The 16,792-nt window shown below is 46.0% G+C and overlaps 1 protein-coding gene across 1 annotated transcript in view; it reads right to left on the bottom strand.

Annotated features, from left to right (window-relative positions):
* The window catches only part of DHTKD1 (dehydrogenase E1 and transketolase domain containing 1), a 39,625-nt gene extending 26,825 nt beyond the window's left edge, over positions 1–12,800 (bottom strand). The window contains exons 1-3 of the mRNA XM_084783987.1: positions 12,527–12,800; positions 3,627–3,782; positions 974–1,185 (exon numbers count right to left, since the gene is read on the bottom strand). Of these exons, the coding sequence (XP_084640113.1) occupies positions 974–1,185; positions 3,627–3,782; positions 12,527–12,680 (522 nt within the window). The 5' untranslated portion in view covers positions 12,681–12,800. The remainder of the gene's footprint in view (positions 1–973; positions 1,186–3,626; positions 3,783–12,526) is intronic.
* Positions 12,801–16,792: the final 3,992 nt, after the last annotated feature.

Below are 16,792 nucleotides of genomic sequence, written 5' to 3'. Positions count from 1 at the left end.
AGATGGGTTCTGTGTGTTGCAAGAAGGCCCCACATTCCTCCAGCAGTCACATCTGTGCCCCTTCACTACATATCCACGGAGAGAGACATCTCGGGATAGCACAGCTCTGCCGAGCCTGACACGGAAGGAGCTGGAAAGAGAAGGCCCCGAGCGGTGGAGTCATGGATGTGGGAACAACCTCCTTAGGTATTGGTTTTCCAGACTTACGGCCAGACTTAGCTATCTGCTGCCTGGCCCAACACGTTAGTTTTCATAGCGGTTCTACAGTATGATGTCACCAAGGTCTAACCCTCTCCAGCTACTCAAATCCTGGGAAGAGGCCTCTTACTGGGTTGACATGCCTGGGCCCTTACCACAGCCCTGGTACCAGGTTGACATGCCTGGGCCCTTACCACAGCCCTGGTACCAGGTTGACATGCCTGGGCCCTTACCACAGCCCTGGTACCAGGTTGACATGTCTGGGCCCTTACCACAGCCCTGGCGATTTGGTGAGCAATCTCTTCAGGAGACAGACAGAGACGCACAACTTTAAGGACTTTTGTCAATGTTTACCAAATAAGCAACATACTTCAAGGCTGAGGAGAAGCAACAGTGCACCTGTCTAGTGATCTACTTTGCCTCTACTTGGAATGAGGTGCTGATCAGCCTGCTGTGCCAAAGCAATGAGGCACGATGGGGCACGGTCTAATACTTTTCCTTTCCTCTCCTCAGTAGCTACTTATCTTTGTAGCAAAGGAGTACTTATTTTTACCACGTCTCACTACTGACAGCTGTCAGTATCTGTATGCCAGCATGTGCACATGAGTGCAGGTGCCCTCAGAAGCCATAGGCATTGGATCCCCTGTTGCTGGAGTGAAAGACAGTTGTGAGGAACCATGCGGGTGCTGGGAATTGAATTGGGTCCTCTAGAACAACAGGAAGTGTTTTTAACCACTGAGCCATCTCTCCAGCCCCTGCCTGATGCTTTTTATACCTGAGATTCTAGCAACAGTTTTGACAGGTGTTTTCGCTCCTCTGTGGTAAACGTCTCCTTTTTCAGTTCCTCAAGCCTTCTGGCAAACCAGTCTTTCTCCTCCTGGCTCTGCAGCTGGGCGGTTTCAATAGAAATTGGCCCGCAGTAGATATGGTTCAAATAGGCTAACACTTCCTCCAGGGAAGCCTCTTCTTTGCCCATGTTCAACAGACCTGTGAAATAGAACCAAAGAGTAATCAACCACACGGAAGATAAATTGTGGAACAAAACAGGACATCGTGGTTGCTTCAACTGTAAGCACGCCATTACAGACCAAGTCTAATGGAAGTTTTGGTCTCTTCGTAAACTCAGTTACGTTACATAATTGTGTTTTTGTCTTAATCCCAAGCGTTGGATTTTAGCTTGGGCTTTAATATGTCTACAGCTGATAACTGTCTCGTGAGGGCGTGGTCTCTGCCGGTTGGTAACACCTGCCTGGTGCTGCACGGAGAGGGGGGCGTGGTCTAGGACTCTGAGGGAGAAAACAGCAGAGCTGGGTGAGAGACAGGGTGGAGTATGGCGGTGGCCTGTGGTGTGTAGCACTTTGGAGAGACCAGAGACAGATTGTCTCTGTAGCAGACTGAGAGAAACGCTTCAACACAGCGGCTTGGTGGAGGAGACTGCTTGCTGCATTTGCTGTTGACAGAGATTGGTACTGTCCCCAAAGCACCCAATTGACCCTAAAGAGCCAGGAGAAGTGCAGAGGTCTGTGCCCTCTCTCTCCCTAACCATACCCAGAGCTAAGGGGCTGATGGAAGGGAGATAGAGGCTTTAATACCCCAAATAGAGTTTTTTTTTAAAGCATCAACACTGAATTGTAATGATTATTAATATTTCCTTTGAAAAAGCAATTGTGGGAAATTTTACCCAGGGTCTTTCACATAACAAGTAAGCATCTGCCACTGAGGCACGGCCTCTGGCCCATCTAGACCTTCTCTACAGGAAAATTTAAAATCATGGTTGATGCCCATGAGGTAGTCTGACTAGGAGGGAGGAGACCTTCCTGAGATGGCGCCATCATGTTATGTTGTTTTGATCCTACTGTAATTACAGACTAGAACGTAAGGCTCTTGGGGTAGAAACACACCTCAGTGTAGAGCCCCAGCCTGGCACGCACAGGGCATGCACAGGGCACGCACAAGGCACGCACAGGGTCCCAGGTCTCATCTGTGCCCCACAACGACACCGATAACATAAGACTGTGCTGTGCCATGCGACCCAGGCCCAGTCTTTCTGTTTGTTTTGTTCTGTTACTGTTTTAGTTTCCCAGGCTGGGAAAGAAATGCAGTGAGGGGCTTTCTGCTTTGTAAAGCAGACCTGGGTCGCTTCCCTACCTCGGCCACGGAGCAGCTACATCTTACCTAAGTTTTTCGAGTCTCTTTCCACCTGCGGTAGTTTGAGTGAGGAGTACCCCACGGGTTCAGACATTGGAAGACTTGGTGGCCAGGCAGTGGTGCTGTCTGGGTAGTTTAGGAGGCCATGCTGGAGGAAGTATGACACTAGGCCTGGGCTTGGAGAGTTAAAAGCCACATGGCACTCCTACTTGAGATGTGTGCTCTCGGCTTGCTGCGCCAGCCTCATGCCTGCCAGCTGCCACACTTCCCCACTGCAATGGGGATGGACTCTTACCACAGAGAACCCCGAGCCCAGATAAATCCTCCCTTCTTTAAGCTGCCTTGGTCGAGGTGTTTTATAACAGTCATAGCAAAGTATCTAAGACACCATCTCTAAACTGAATGAGGCAACAACGACAGCTAGGAGCAGTTATGCAAATGAGCCCTATTCTATATGCACGGGGTGTGGTGCCTACCTGTGTGGATTTTTTATTTTTTATTTTTTTAATTTTTTTGGTTTTCAAGACAGGGTTTCTCTGTGTAGCCTTGGCTGGCCTGGACTCACTATGTACACCAGGCTGGCCTCAAACTCACAGCAATCCACCTGCCTCTGCCTCCCAAGCGCTGGGATTAAAGGCGTGCGCCACCACGCCCGGCTAATTGTGTGGATTTTTAAACACTGTTATGCATGGGGGGGGCACCGTGAGCATCCATGACACATGGCATATAGAGGTCAGAGGGAAACTTTGGGAGCTGGTTCCCTTTTCCTGCACATGTTGCACTTGGGGGCAGGCACCTTTACCCACTGAAACATCTTCCTGGTGTGCGCTCTGCTCTTTTTTTTTTTTTTTTTTTTTTTTTTAACCACAGGGGAAATAAGAGCGTTCTAGAGCTTCAAGACAGCTCCTACTCAAACACAAAAATTGTGCCCTTCCTGTCCCTTCACCTAGCGGTTCTCAACCTACGGGCTGCAACCCCATCATAACGACCTTTACACAGGGGATTGCTCTTGCTCAAGACCATAAAAAAGCAAGTATTTACATTGTGATTCAGAACAGTAGCAAAATACAGTAGCAATGATACAGTAACAGCAAAGATACGTTTATGGCTGGTGGTCACCACAACACGAAGAACGATGCATTAAAGCGCTGTAGCAACAGGAAGTCTGAGAACCACCGCCTTTACCCGATGGAAGTCTCCAATCCAGGGCATCCAGTTCTACAAGGACAGAACAAAGCACTTCAGCCCTGCTCCCCTCTCACACCCAGGTGCCGCCTCACCTGTGGTCATGAAGGGTCCCTGCAGTGTCTGCACGAGGGCTTGGATTTCAGGCACAGTATCCAGCAGGGCTTGTCCAGGAAAGAGAGGGTTGATCTGGGCAGCTTTGTGGCCGTGCTCACAGAACACTGTCACCAGCCTGGCAAGGCCGTGATCAACTAAGTTAAGAGAATGAAAATAGCACAAAATGATGCTCGGAAACTCCAGACACGCTAGTCACAGAAGGACAACCTTAGACATTTAGCACACTGCCCCTACTCACACCTGGCAGTGATCAAAGACAGTCAGATGCTAGGTCAACACGCTCGTTTTCTCACATTTATCTTGTGATAGCTGAAGTCCATGGAAACAAAACAACAGCCAACAGGAAAGGAACTGGAGCCATGAAAGCCTATCTGTAATCATAACTGCACGTGTGAGAAACAGTCGGAAAGAGCACCTGAGACTGAGAAGCGTTATTCCCACGCTTACATTAAAGACGTCGTCCCCTTTCTTTCCTGGGTAGTGCAGGTGTTTTAGATCTTACCATTAAAAACGGGGCTAATGCTGGGCGTGGTGGCGCACACCTGTAATCCCAGCACTCAAGGAGGCAGAGGCAGGCAGATCTCTTGAGTTCGAAGCCAGCCTGATCTACAAGGCCAGGACAGCCAAGGCTACACAGAGAAACCCTATATCAAAAGACCAAAATATTAAAAAAGCAAATAAACAAACAATAGAAAAAAACACTTGCTGTTCTTGCAGAGGACCAGGCTCAGCTCCCCACACAGCAGCCCACAGCCATCTACAACTCCAGTTTCAGAGGATTCAGAGTCCTCTCTTGGCCCTTTCAGGCATAAAGCACAAACATATGTGCAAGAAAAACATTCACACATATAAAACAAGAATCTATATATGTAAATATATATATACACACATATATATATACACACACACATACATATAATATTCTTTCCGATTAGAGTTACACATTTTTTTTTGAGTTACACATTTTTAATTTGGGAGGCAGAGGCAGATGGATTAAGGCCTACATAGTAAGTGCTAGGACAGCCAGGGCTATGTAGTGAGACACTGTCTCAAATAAATAAACAAAAAGAACAATAATACCAAAGTTAGGTAAAACCCCAAAATCAATGCTACATTTCCTTTTCTCACCTTAGTGCTGAGAACAAAAATCCAAGGCCTTGAATTTGGTAAGCAAGGACTCTACCATAAGGCCAAGTAACCAACCTAGCATTTCCTTTGTTAAAAAATATGTAGGCACACGCCTTTAATCCCAGCACTCGGGAGGCAGAGGTACGCAGATTGCTGTGACTTTGAGGCCAGCCTGGCCTATAAAGTGAGTCTAGGACAGCCAAGGCTACACAGGGAAACCCTGTCTCGGGAAAAAACAACCAACCAACCAAACAACAACAACAAAAAACTTATTTAGGGCTGGAGATATGGCTCAGAGGTTAAGGGCACTGACTGCTCCTCCAGAGGTCCTGAGTTCAATTCCCAGCAACCACATGGTGGCTCACAACCATCTATAATGTGATCTGATGCCTTCTTCTGGCCTACAGGTGTACGTGCAGTCACAGCACTGTATACATACTAATAAATAAATAAATAAATAAATAAATCTTTTTTAAAGGCATTTATTTTGGCAACGGGCACATGCATGCCAAAGCATGCACACAGAAGTCAAAGGACAACTTTAAAAAATCTGTACTCTCCTTTTACAATGTGGTTCTCAGGGATCAAAATTAGGTGCTTAGGCTTAGTAGCAACTACCCATTATCCTGTGTGTGTGTGTGTGTGTGTGTGTGTTTGAGACAGGGTTTCTCAGTATAGCTTTGGCTGTCCTGGACTCACTTTGTAGACCAGGCTGGCTGCAAACTCACAGCAATCCTGCTGCCTCTGCCTCCCGGGTGCTGGGATTAAAGGCGTGTGCCACCACGCCCAGCTCCTCTTTTTGCTTAGATTCCATCCACAGTTGTTTTATTAAACTGTAGACAAGGAGATAATCTCTCTCTCTCTCTCTCTCGGTTTTTCGAGACAGGGTTTCTCTGTGTAACAGCTCTGGCTGTCCCAGAACTCACTCTGTAGTCCAGGCTGGCCTCGAACCAAGGAGATAATCTTAATTATGTGTCACTCACATGATGCTAAACTATGACAGACCTATACAGATGAGCTGGACACAGTGGCTCTCATCTGCAATGTAAGCACACTGGGGATCACTCTGACTTCAGGGTCATCCTGGGCTACACAGTGAGGTCCAGGATAGCCTGAGCTATAGAGTATGATCCTGTCCCAAAGCAAAGCACCTATAGATGACAGTCTAGAAGAGAGGTTGTCTAGCATGGATGAGGCCCTTGCTTAATCCCCAGCACCTAACAATTGAGTAAAGTTAGGCTGGGGTGGTGGTGGTACATGCCTTTAATCCTAGCACTCAGAGGCAGAAGGAATGGCTTTCTGTGAGTTCCAGGACAGCCAGGACACTATGAGCCCCTGTCTCAAGAAAACAAAGCAAAACTCTTCAAACATTTTATCTTATGAACAATTACTATTGTGCAATGGTTTCCTAGCTAAGTCTGTGCTTTGGTCTGTATTCTGTGTGTTGTCCGGCTCACATGTGGTAGGCAGTGAGGGAACATCGGGGATGCAATGATCAGAGCACCTGTTTGCTGCAGCAGCAGCAGCTAAGTGGGCCCACAGTGTGCCAAATTCCCAGAGATGGCTCTGGTTTGTTCTCTTCCTGAGTCTTAACTGCTGGACATGTCCTTTAGTTTGAGGAGACATCCTTTCAGACATCGCTCTTTGCTTTTGTTTATAAAAAGACGATGGTAAAAACATCAGTCTACATTGATCCCTTTGTTATTTATTATAAATAAAAATGGCAATGGCGCACAGATCACACAGTTCTGCTTCAGGAAGGAAAGATGCCAAGTTACCCAGCCTAAAGTACACTATCAGCTAATTTAAAATCAACTTAATATTTCAGTTAAAAGTGGGGTGATGGGAAGATGGCTCAGTCAGTAAGAGCAATGGCTGTGAGCCGGGCATGGTGGCACACGCCTATAATCCCAGCACTTTGGAGGCAGAGGCAGGCAGATCGCTGTGAGTTCTAGGCCAGCCTGGTCTACAAAGTGAGTCTAAGACAGCCAGGGCTACACAGAGAAACCCTGTCCCAAACAAACAAACAAAAAACAGAAAAGAGAGAGAGACAGAGAGAGAGAGAGACAGAGAGAGAGAGAGACAGAGAGAGAGAGACAGAGAGAGAGAGAGAGAGAACAATGGCTGCTTTTCCAGAGAATCCTGGTTCAATTCTCAGCACTCACACGGCACCTTACAACCTTCTGTAACTCTAATCCCAAGGCTCAGAGGCTAGGAGCACTGGTTGCTCTCCCAAAGGTGCTGAGTTCAACTCCCAGCAACCACATGGTGGCTCACAACCATCTATAATGAGATCTGGTACCCTCTTCTGGAATGCAGGTGTACAGGCAGGCAAAAACACTGTATACATAATAAATAAATCTTTAAAAAAAAAAAAGCAGCAGCTGGAATTTGAGTATATTTGACTTCGATGTTTCTCCTTGACATAAGTCCTCGAGCCCTGGGCATCCTAAGCAGGCATTCTGCCACTGAGACAAACCCTCCCCCCCTTCACCGGTTACAACAAAAGTTGAAAAGGGATGTCTTGAACCTACAGAAACAAATGACGAGAGAACTGTTTTAGTGAACCATCTTTTAAGACTAAGGGCTAAAGTTGTATACTTCTTGGATCTGCATTAATATTTCAGAATTTTCTACAGCTTTAAAAATCACCAATGCAAGCCAGGCCTGGTGGTGCGCGCCTTTAATCTCAGCATTCGGGAGGCAGAGGCAGGAGGATCTCTGAGTTCGAGGCCAGCCTGGTCCACAAAGCAAGTCCAGTACAGCCAGGGCTGTTACACAGAGAAACCCTGTCTTGAAACGCCGCCCCCCCCCCCCAAAAAATCACCAATGCTTTCTGTTTATTCAAACTATTTCTTTACAATTCCAGTAAAGGCCCCCCAGGATTTGTAACATGCAACACCCCACAGCCTCATTTCACCTATCAAAGCTCGGTGATAGAGACAGCAACGACCACCCTTAGTCTGGAATCGAGTGGCTTCCATCTCTTGAGGGTCTATGATACAGGTTAAACCGGAAATGTTCCCGTTGGATTTACGTCTTTGAACGTGTTGTTCCTAGAAGGTCACCCTGTTTGGGAGGTAATGAACATCTGGGTTCTGGGGACTAGCGTTGGTTGATTTCTGCTTCCTGATCCAGCAGGGAGGAGCCACCTCACACTGCCCAGCTGTGGTGCTGCCCCAGCTGCCATGCCTTAACCTCTGTCACAGGCTGCCTCCCCTAAAACTTGAGCCAACATATGCTTTTCTCCTTTGTTACTGTCACTTAGTTTGTAAAGTAACCAAGACAGTTTCTAAATGATGCTTTTTTAAAAAAAAATGAAAACCTAAAATCCTCCATGATAAAATGTATACTCTTTAACTCATCTCCACTGTGAACTGGGAATTTGGATAAGTATGCCCAAAATCAGTGCATAAGATTCTGAGCACAAAGAAAATTTAAAAAGTAATTTGGCAACTAAGGTTTACAGAGGCTAAAGTACAAGGCATCACCAAGAGTAAACTACAAAGAACACTCAGTCAAAGTTTAACTGCTGAAAACACCACCTCAACCCAAGAGGTTTCTAAAGGCAAGTTCAGTATTTCCTTAAATCCTCAGCGTAACGGGATGCTTAGCGCATGGTGTGGGCACCCTAGGCAGGCTCTCACTGCAACCAAGACAAGCAAGGGTAAAGAAGGGAGACTGCACAGCCTTGAGCATCCTTCACTTCATCCTCTCGCTGCTTTTCCTTCGAGACAAGGTTTTGGTTTTGTTTTTGTTTTTCAAGACAGAGTCTCCCTGCGTACCCTTGGCTGTCCTACTCTCGCTTTGTAGAGCAGGCTGGCCTGGAACTCACAACGATCTGCTGACCTCTGCTGCTGGGATTAAAGGTGTGTACCACCAGGCCTGGCTTGAGACAGGGTTTTACTGGCCTTGGGCTTGTTATCCTCCTGTTTCAGCCTACAAATTAATCACAGGGATGTGTCACCGGCTTGACCACTGTGTTACTTCTGAAATGTCAAAATGACCACTTCCAGAAGGGTTTGTCTTTTATTTTATAAATATCCTCAAATTAAATATGTGACCAACAATAAAAGATCATGGGGCTGGAGAGATGGCTCAAAGGGTAAGGGCACTGACTGTTCTTCCGGAGGTCCTGAGTTCAATACCCAGCAACCACATGGTGACTCACAACCATCTATAATGTGATCTGGTGCCCTCTTTTGGTCTGCAAGTGTACATGCAGGCAAAGCAATGTATACATAATAATAAATATATCTTTTTAAAAAAAGAACTAACTATAAATACATTTATCTAGAACTTAAGGACAAATTCAAAATGACTGAATTATATTCATAGTAAAAGCATAAACAATGTACTGCCCCATATCAAAAAGGCTTCTTTTCTTGATACTCAATCTTCTGGTTGTACAAGCAAGATTCAAATCTCTCTCTCTCTCTCTCTCTCTCTCTCTCTCTCTCTCTCTCTCTCTCTCACACACACACACACACACACACACACACACACACACACACACAATCGCATGAGCCTAGCATGGTAGCGCATGCCTGTAATCCCAGAATACAGGGAGCTGAAGTAGGAGGACCTACCAAGAGTTGAAGGCCACTCTAGGCTACAACAGCCAAGTACCAGGTCAACCAGGATCACAGAGCAAGACCATGTCTTCCTTCCCAGTGGCCCTAACCCACAGAAAGTCACACCCACAACTTCAAGATGTAACTCAGTACTGAACTTGCAACTGTTACCAAGTCCCTCCTAATGAGGCAAGTTCTCTGTTGGGAGGAAGTGGAAAGCCAGTTGGGAACAAGGGAAGAGAAGAGGACAGATACACAAAATCAACTCCAGAGATATATACCAGACTGAAGCTCCCAAAATGATTCTCATGTAGTCTTCCAAACAACAACGATTAGCCTAGGTTTTTCCGTGACAAGCTTAAGTCAGTAGCATGTGAAAGAAAAGCTCATAGGCAAGCTCAATAGCTTTATGTTGAATGCCCACTAACATAACCTTAAAGGCATTGCCCCTCCACGTACATGTACAATGTACATCTCTTATGAGTAGCCAGAGGTGGGCACACAGACACACACACACATGGTTTCTGGGCTGAGGGTGTCTGTAGCTCCGTGGCACAGCACTTGCCTAGCATGCACAAAACGCTCGTTGTGATCTCAAGCATAAGAAAAGGACAAGAGGTGTGAGGAGGTCATGTTTCTGAACCTCACCAAAGGTCACTGAACTAGAACCCGGATAAAGAGAAAAAAAAAAAACCCAGAGCTAGAAGCTGGCATTTTAAAACCCCAAATGACTGTCAATACACACATAAGTTTAAGAATAATAAATACGGGGCTGTAGTGATGGCTCAGAGGTTAAGAGCACTGGTTGCCGAGTTCAATTTCCAGCAATCACATGGTGGCTCATAACCACCTATAATGAGATCTGATGCCGTCTTCTGGCATGCACACATGCAGGCAGAATACTGTGTACATAATAAATAAGTTTTTAAAGAATAATGGATATGAATTATAGGTAGCTCAGTGGTAGGGTTGTAGGTTTGAACGCACACACACAAAAAATGTAGGTTCAAACACACACAAAAAATTCCGCTGGGCAGTGGTGGCACATGCCTTCAACCCTAGAACTCAGGAGACAGAGACAAACAGATGTCTGTGAGTTTAAGGCCAGCCTGGTCTTCAGAGTGAGTTCCAGGACTGCCAGGGTGACACAGAAAAACCTTGTCTCAAAAAACCAAAGAGAAGAAGAGGAGAAGGAAGAAGAAGAAAAGAAAAAAAATTTTACACTGATTTTGCAATGTGAAAAAAAATAGCTTGCAAAGCCAGAATTAACAATCTAGTTAGTCAAAATGCTTTCCCTAAAAATATTCCACTACAGCTGGTTCACTATAGCCAGGCCTGGTGACACACATCTTTGATCCCGGCACTCAAGAGGTTGAGGCAGGTGGCTCTTTGAGTTTGAGGCCAGCCTGGTCTAAAGAGCTAGTTCTAGAACCCAGGGCTCCACAGAGAAATCCTATCTCAAAGAATCAAGGGGGGGGGGGAGAAATGACTACATATAAAAGAGAGAGATGAGGTTTATTTTCAGTGGTCCCAAGGTAAAAAGCAAACAAAACACTAGGTTTCCAGTGAATGAAGAAAGAGTCAAAGGTCTGACCAGGCACTTAGAAGATAAAGATTTGTTTGTTTGCTTTGTGACAGGTTCTCCCTGTGCAGCCCCAGCTGGCCTGGGACTTGCTATGTAGAGCAGGGTGGCCCTGGACTCACAGACACCCGCCTGCCTTTGCCTCTCCAGTGCTAGGACTAATGCCGCGCACCAAACCCGATAGAGAGGACTGTCAACATTAATCTTTGAATCAAAGATGTCAGCTGGAGGTGTGGCACACACCTTTAGTCCCTGAGCTTGGAAGGCAGTTGCAAACTGCGTCTGAGGCCACCCTGGTCTACACCAAGCTCCAGGCCAGCCGAGATTGTATAGTGAGACCAATATCTCAAACAAGCAAACAAACAAACAAGAAGCTAACTGCGAACCAGAGAAATGGCTGGGTAGTTAAACACATCGTTCCTCTTGCAAAGAACCCAGATTATATTCCCAGTAGCCACACACTGGCCCATAACCATCTGTATGTTCCTCCATGAGATCAGATACTTCTGTGGGCATGAGGTGTGCATGTGGTGTACATACACACATGCAGGTAAAACACTTATACACATAAAATAAGTATAAAAGATATATAACAAATAAATAATTGTAAATTTTCTTGAGTTTTTTCTGTAGTTGTTGTTGCCTTTTTTGGGGAGGTTGTTTGTTTGTGTGTGTGTGTGTGTGTGTGTGTGAGAGAGAGAGAGAGAGAGAGAGAGAGAGAGAGAGGGAGGGAGAGAGACAGGGTTTCTCTGTGGAGTCCTGGCTACAGACCAGGCTGCCCTTGAACTCACAGAGATCCACCTGCCTCTGCCTCCCTAGTAGTTCTGGGATTAAAGGCTTGCATCACTACCACCAGGTTATGTAAAAATAAAATAAAATAAAATAAAAAAGTAAAGATCTCTAATAACCTGCATTTTCCTATTGTACGAGGACAAATAATGATAGAATAACTTCATAACATAAACCAAATACTCAAAATTATTCTTTGACACAAGGCTGCAACATAGTTCCAAAACTGATATATCTGTTGGGCAATATGTCAAAACCTACCAGCAACATGGTTGCAACTTACACTCCAATTAAAGTGAAAAGCTAGCTAGATCCAAGGAACAAATAGTATTACTCTTGTCCAGGATAATATACCAACTGCTCTCTTGCAGGTAGCACAGAGAGGTCTTCTGTATACAAGTTGGCCCTGGAAATGAATCATCCAGTTAAGAGCTGAGAAATGTTAGAACGTGTCTCCTCTCACAGACCTGTCTCTGCAAAGAGCTAAGCTCCCTCTTGTTTATAGGAAAGTAATAAAAAAAAAAAGTTGCCCCCAAACCAGGACCCAACAAGAAAGATGGGGAGATTACGTGGAATCAAAGCCCAGGGATGTCTAATTATGGAGGCTAGACAGTGGGGTGACCTCGACACTGACAATTCCAACGCCTTCCTCCTCTCCTCAGCTCTCCCAGGCTGCTCTTCTTCACAGGCCAGAAGCTCCCTGGAGCCCAGCACCCACTTTCAAGAGCACCCCACCACAAGTCGCCCAAGGAGGCCCCTTCGGTCCCTGTCCTCCACCCACGGTGTCCGGGCCAAGTCCCCCAACCTGAGGGCTGTGCGGCGTCTCCTCGGGGCTCGCTGCTCTGGGCTTTCCTCGGCCGGTAGCCATAGACGCCCCTCTCCGTCTGGTAACTGCGCCGGAGAAGCGGGACAGCCCGGCGGAGCGCTCTCCTTGCAGCTGCCACAGTGGCAGAAGCCATGTCTCGTCAGGACCCGAAGTTGCGATGGAAGAAGGGAAAAACATAAGTTGCAAACCAAGGCCAGAGCGAGGGTCGCGGGAGAGGAGGGGGACCACGTGAGCCTGAGGACCCGCCCTCGGGACAACGCCCCCGCGTCTCATTGGTCTAGGAGGCGGTCTCAGACCCGTTCAAAGGCTGGAACCTGAGCCGTAGCCACGCCTCGTGTCCAGGCTGGTCGGTGGGCGATCCCCCGGCCAAAGGCCTCCTGGAGTTGGAACCTGTGCAAAGTTGGCGACTGAACAGTACCAGCCTTAAGATTCACCCTCTCCTGGAAGTTCCAGAGTACAGCTGTGTAGTTTCCTTACAAAAGGACAAAACAAGCCAGGAATGGTGGCCTTTAATCCTAGCACTCCGGAAGCAGAGGCAGGTGGATTGCTGTGAGTTCGAGGCCAGCCTGGTCTACAAAGAAAGCCCAGGACAGCCAAGGCTGCACAGAGAAACCCTGCCTCAAAAAACAAAAAACAAACAAACAAAAAAGATAAAACAAGAGATGCAAATAGAAAAAAAGTGGGGCGAGGAAGACTCAATTTCACCATTTTTTTTAAAAAAAGATTTATTTTATTTATTATATATACAATCTTCTGCCTGCATGTGTACTTGCCCGCCATAAGAGGGCACCAGGTCTCATTATAGATGGTTGGGAGCCATCGCAGCCACCGTGTGGCTGCTGGAAATTGAACTCAGGACCTCTGGAAGAGCAGCCCAGTGCTCTTAGCCTCTGAGCCATCTCTCCAGCCAATTTCACCACTTAGAGACCCTGTCTCGAAACAAACAAACAAGCAAACAAACCAAACAAACCAAAAACAAAAAAAGTTAGTCTACAAAGGGCCAGGTTTCGTTACTGCATTTTCTTCTTTGGGGGGTGGGTTGGTTTTTGTTTTTTTTTTTTTTGGGTTTTTTGTTTGTTTGTTTGTTTTTTAGATAAACCTGTGTAGCCTTGGCTGTCCTGGACTCACTTTGTAAACCAAGCTGGCCTCGAACTCACAGCAATCCACCTGCCTCTGCCTCCCTAGCGCTGGGGATTAAAGGCGTGCGCCACCATGCCCAGCATGCATTTTTATTCATACTTTGTTCTCTATGATCCTCCTTCCTTCCTTCCCTGCCCCTCCCCTTTGACCCCTTTCAGGTCTCCTATAGTCTCCCTTTGGCTGGCTGGCTGGCTGGCTGGCTGGCTTGCTTTCTCTCCCTCTCTCTCTCTCTCTCTCCCTCCCTCTCTTGAAACAGGGTTTCCCCTGGCTGTCCTGCCTTGGACTCAGAAATCCACCTGCCTCTCTGCCTCCTGAGTGCTGAGATCAAAGGCCTGTGCTGCCACCCCCAGCCCCCAGCCCCTCACTCCCCCCACCCCCTGCTCCTCCCCCCCCCAGGGCCTTCTTATACTAGTCCTATGATATAGGGATAGGTCTATATCAGCGAACATATAGACGTAGGTACAGTAGGTGAACAAACGCTCAACTAGGCTGGTATCAGGCTACAAGTTCTAATTCCATCTTTGCTATTAAATGACTGCGTAATTTATACTTCATCGTAAATTTATTAGCATATACTATTTGTCAAGACTGGTGGAGCTACTCTCAACATTTTCACACATGCATACAATGTACTTTGATCATACTCATCACCCATTCACCTTCTCTTGCCCCATTACTTCTTCCTTCCTCCCACATATGGCCTCTTTCATTTTCATGGTTTTTATAATGTTTTATGTCTATAAGTGTTTTGCCTACATGTATGTCCATGTATGATGTGCAAGCAGCACCTGTGGAGGGTGTGAGCCACCATGTGGGTACTGGGAATTGAACCCAGAGCCTCTGCAGGATTGAGTGCTCTAAACTGCTGAGCTATCTCTCCAGCCTTTTCGGTCCTTAAGTACACACACACACACACACACACACACACACACATACACACACATACACACACACACACCACACTACATATAAAGAAAAAAACCATAAAGTGTTTTAAGCCTGGCCTACTTTGCTTAACTCAAAGTAGCAGTTTGTATAGGAAAGGCCCCCACAGGCTCACAGATTTGAGTGCTTGGTCACTAGGGAGTGGCACTACTTGACAGGGATTAGAAGATGCGACCTTGGAGCAAGTGTGTCACTGGGGGTGGGTTTTACAGCTTCAAAAGTTCAAGCCGGACCCAGTGTCTCTCTCTTCCTGCTGCCTGGAAAGCCAGGTCTAGAACTTTCACCATGTTTGTCTGAATGACACCATGCTCCCTGTGGTGCTAACAGAGGACCCATAACCAAACCCAAATTAAATGCTTCCTTTGTAAGAGTTGCCTTGGTCATGTCTCTTCACAGCAACAGTACATGGACAAAGAGAAATGATGGTTTCTATTTGACATGATTTAATTTTTTTCTCTTCTTTCTTTCTTTTCTTTTTTTATTTTTCTTTTTTAATTTTTTTTTTTATTTTTTCTGAGACAGGGTTTCTCTGTGTATCCTTGGACCAGGCTGGCCTCTGCCTCCCTGAGTGCTGGGATTAAAGGCATGTGCCACCGCACCTGGATGATTTCTTTATGGCTGAATGCTGTGTGTGTGTGTGTGTGTGTGTGTGTGTGTGTGTGTGTGTGTGTTTAATGGCTTCTTTCATTTATCAGCTCGTAGGCTGATTACACAGCTTGGTTGGCTATTTTGCCTGGTGCCACAGGGAACACAAGTGTGCAGCTATGTGGTGACCCTGATACTTTTAGGCTTATATCCAGGAATGGTTTTGTGCATCTTGCAGCAGTTTGTCCTTAGGGGTTATTTTTGTTTTTGTTTCTTTATTTGAGACTCTTTAATTACTGTTCTATTGCTGTGAAGAAACACCATGATCAAGGCAACATATGAAAGAAAGCATTTAATTTGGAGGCTGCTGTAAGTTTCAGAGACTCAGTCCATGCCTATCATGGCAAAAGCATGGCAGCAGGCAGGCTGGCACAAAGCTAGAGCAGGAGCTGAGAGCTTACATCAGAGCAACAAGCATGAGGCCAAAAGAGAGACCTCAAAGCGGGGAGGAGGGGCGTGCCCTCACTGTGACACACCCCCTTAAAAAGGCCACACCTCCTAAACCTTCTAAAACAGCCCACCACCAGGACCAAACATTCAAATATATTAGGCCGTTCTCATTCAAACCAGCACAAACCTCCACACTCATTTCATTTCTATAGTGATTACGATAATTTACATTCCCTGTCTTTTCCATCTTTGCCAATGTTTGGCATTTTCTTTTTTGTTCTTAATACTCTGTAGCTCAAGCAGGCTACCCACGAAATCCTGAGATTATGTGTGCATTACCATGCCTGGCTTCTTTTTGTTTCCTTGATGATGATGTGTTAGCTATTCTGACCAAGGTTCAGCTAAAGATCAGGAGCATGCTTTAATGTATTAATTAGCCTTTTTTAAATACTTCTTTTGATATGTTTAACTTATATGCAGCTTGGTGGTTGAATAATTTGTTTTGTATTTATTTATTTAGTTTTTTCAAGACAGGGTTTCTCTGTGTAACAGCCCTGGCTGTACTGGACTCTCTTTGTAGGCCAGCATGGCCTCAAACTCAAAGAGATCTGCCTGCCTCTGCCTCCCAAATGCTGGGCTTAAAGGTGTGTGCCACCACCCCTGGCTAATTTTAAAAATTATCCATATATTCTGGGCATAATCCCATGTCTGATCAATAAATGACTTAGATTTTCCTCTCATGCTGTGGGTTGTCTATTCCTTCTGGCAATTGTTTCTTCATTGTTCAGGACTTTTTAAATCTGATACTATCCCATTTGTTAATCCTTGTCCTTGAGTCAGAGGAAAATTACAAAATACTCAGTGACTAAGCAGTGGGACCCAGGACACTTAATATCTCCACTGTTTCCAAGGCACTATCCAATTGTTTTCCCTGGAGGAGCTACAATTAGTAGGTTTAAAGCAAATAGGCACCTGGGTTTGCTAGTGCACAGTTGTAATCCCAGCACTCAGGAGACTGAGGCAGGAGGATGGCACCTGGACTACATGGTAAGACTGTCACAAAATAGCAACAAAAAGCAACCAACAAAGCATGCTGGCATGTCCCAGTGACTGAAAGATGGCTAC

Source organism: Acomys minous (genome assembly GCF_964271855.1).
Source record: "Acomys minous genome assembly, chromosome: 5".
In the NCBI taxonomy this organism is placed as follows: Eukaryota; Metazoa; Chordata; class Mammalia; order Rodentia; family Muridae; genus Acomys; species Acomys minous.
This window is presented reverse-complemented; position numbering and strand designations above follow the sequence as displayed.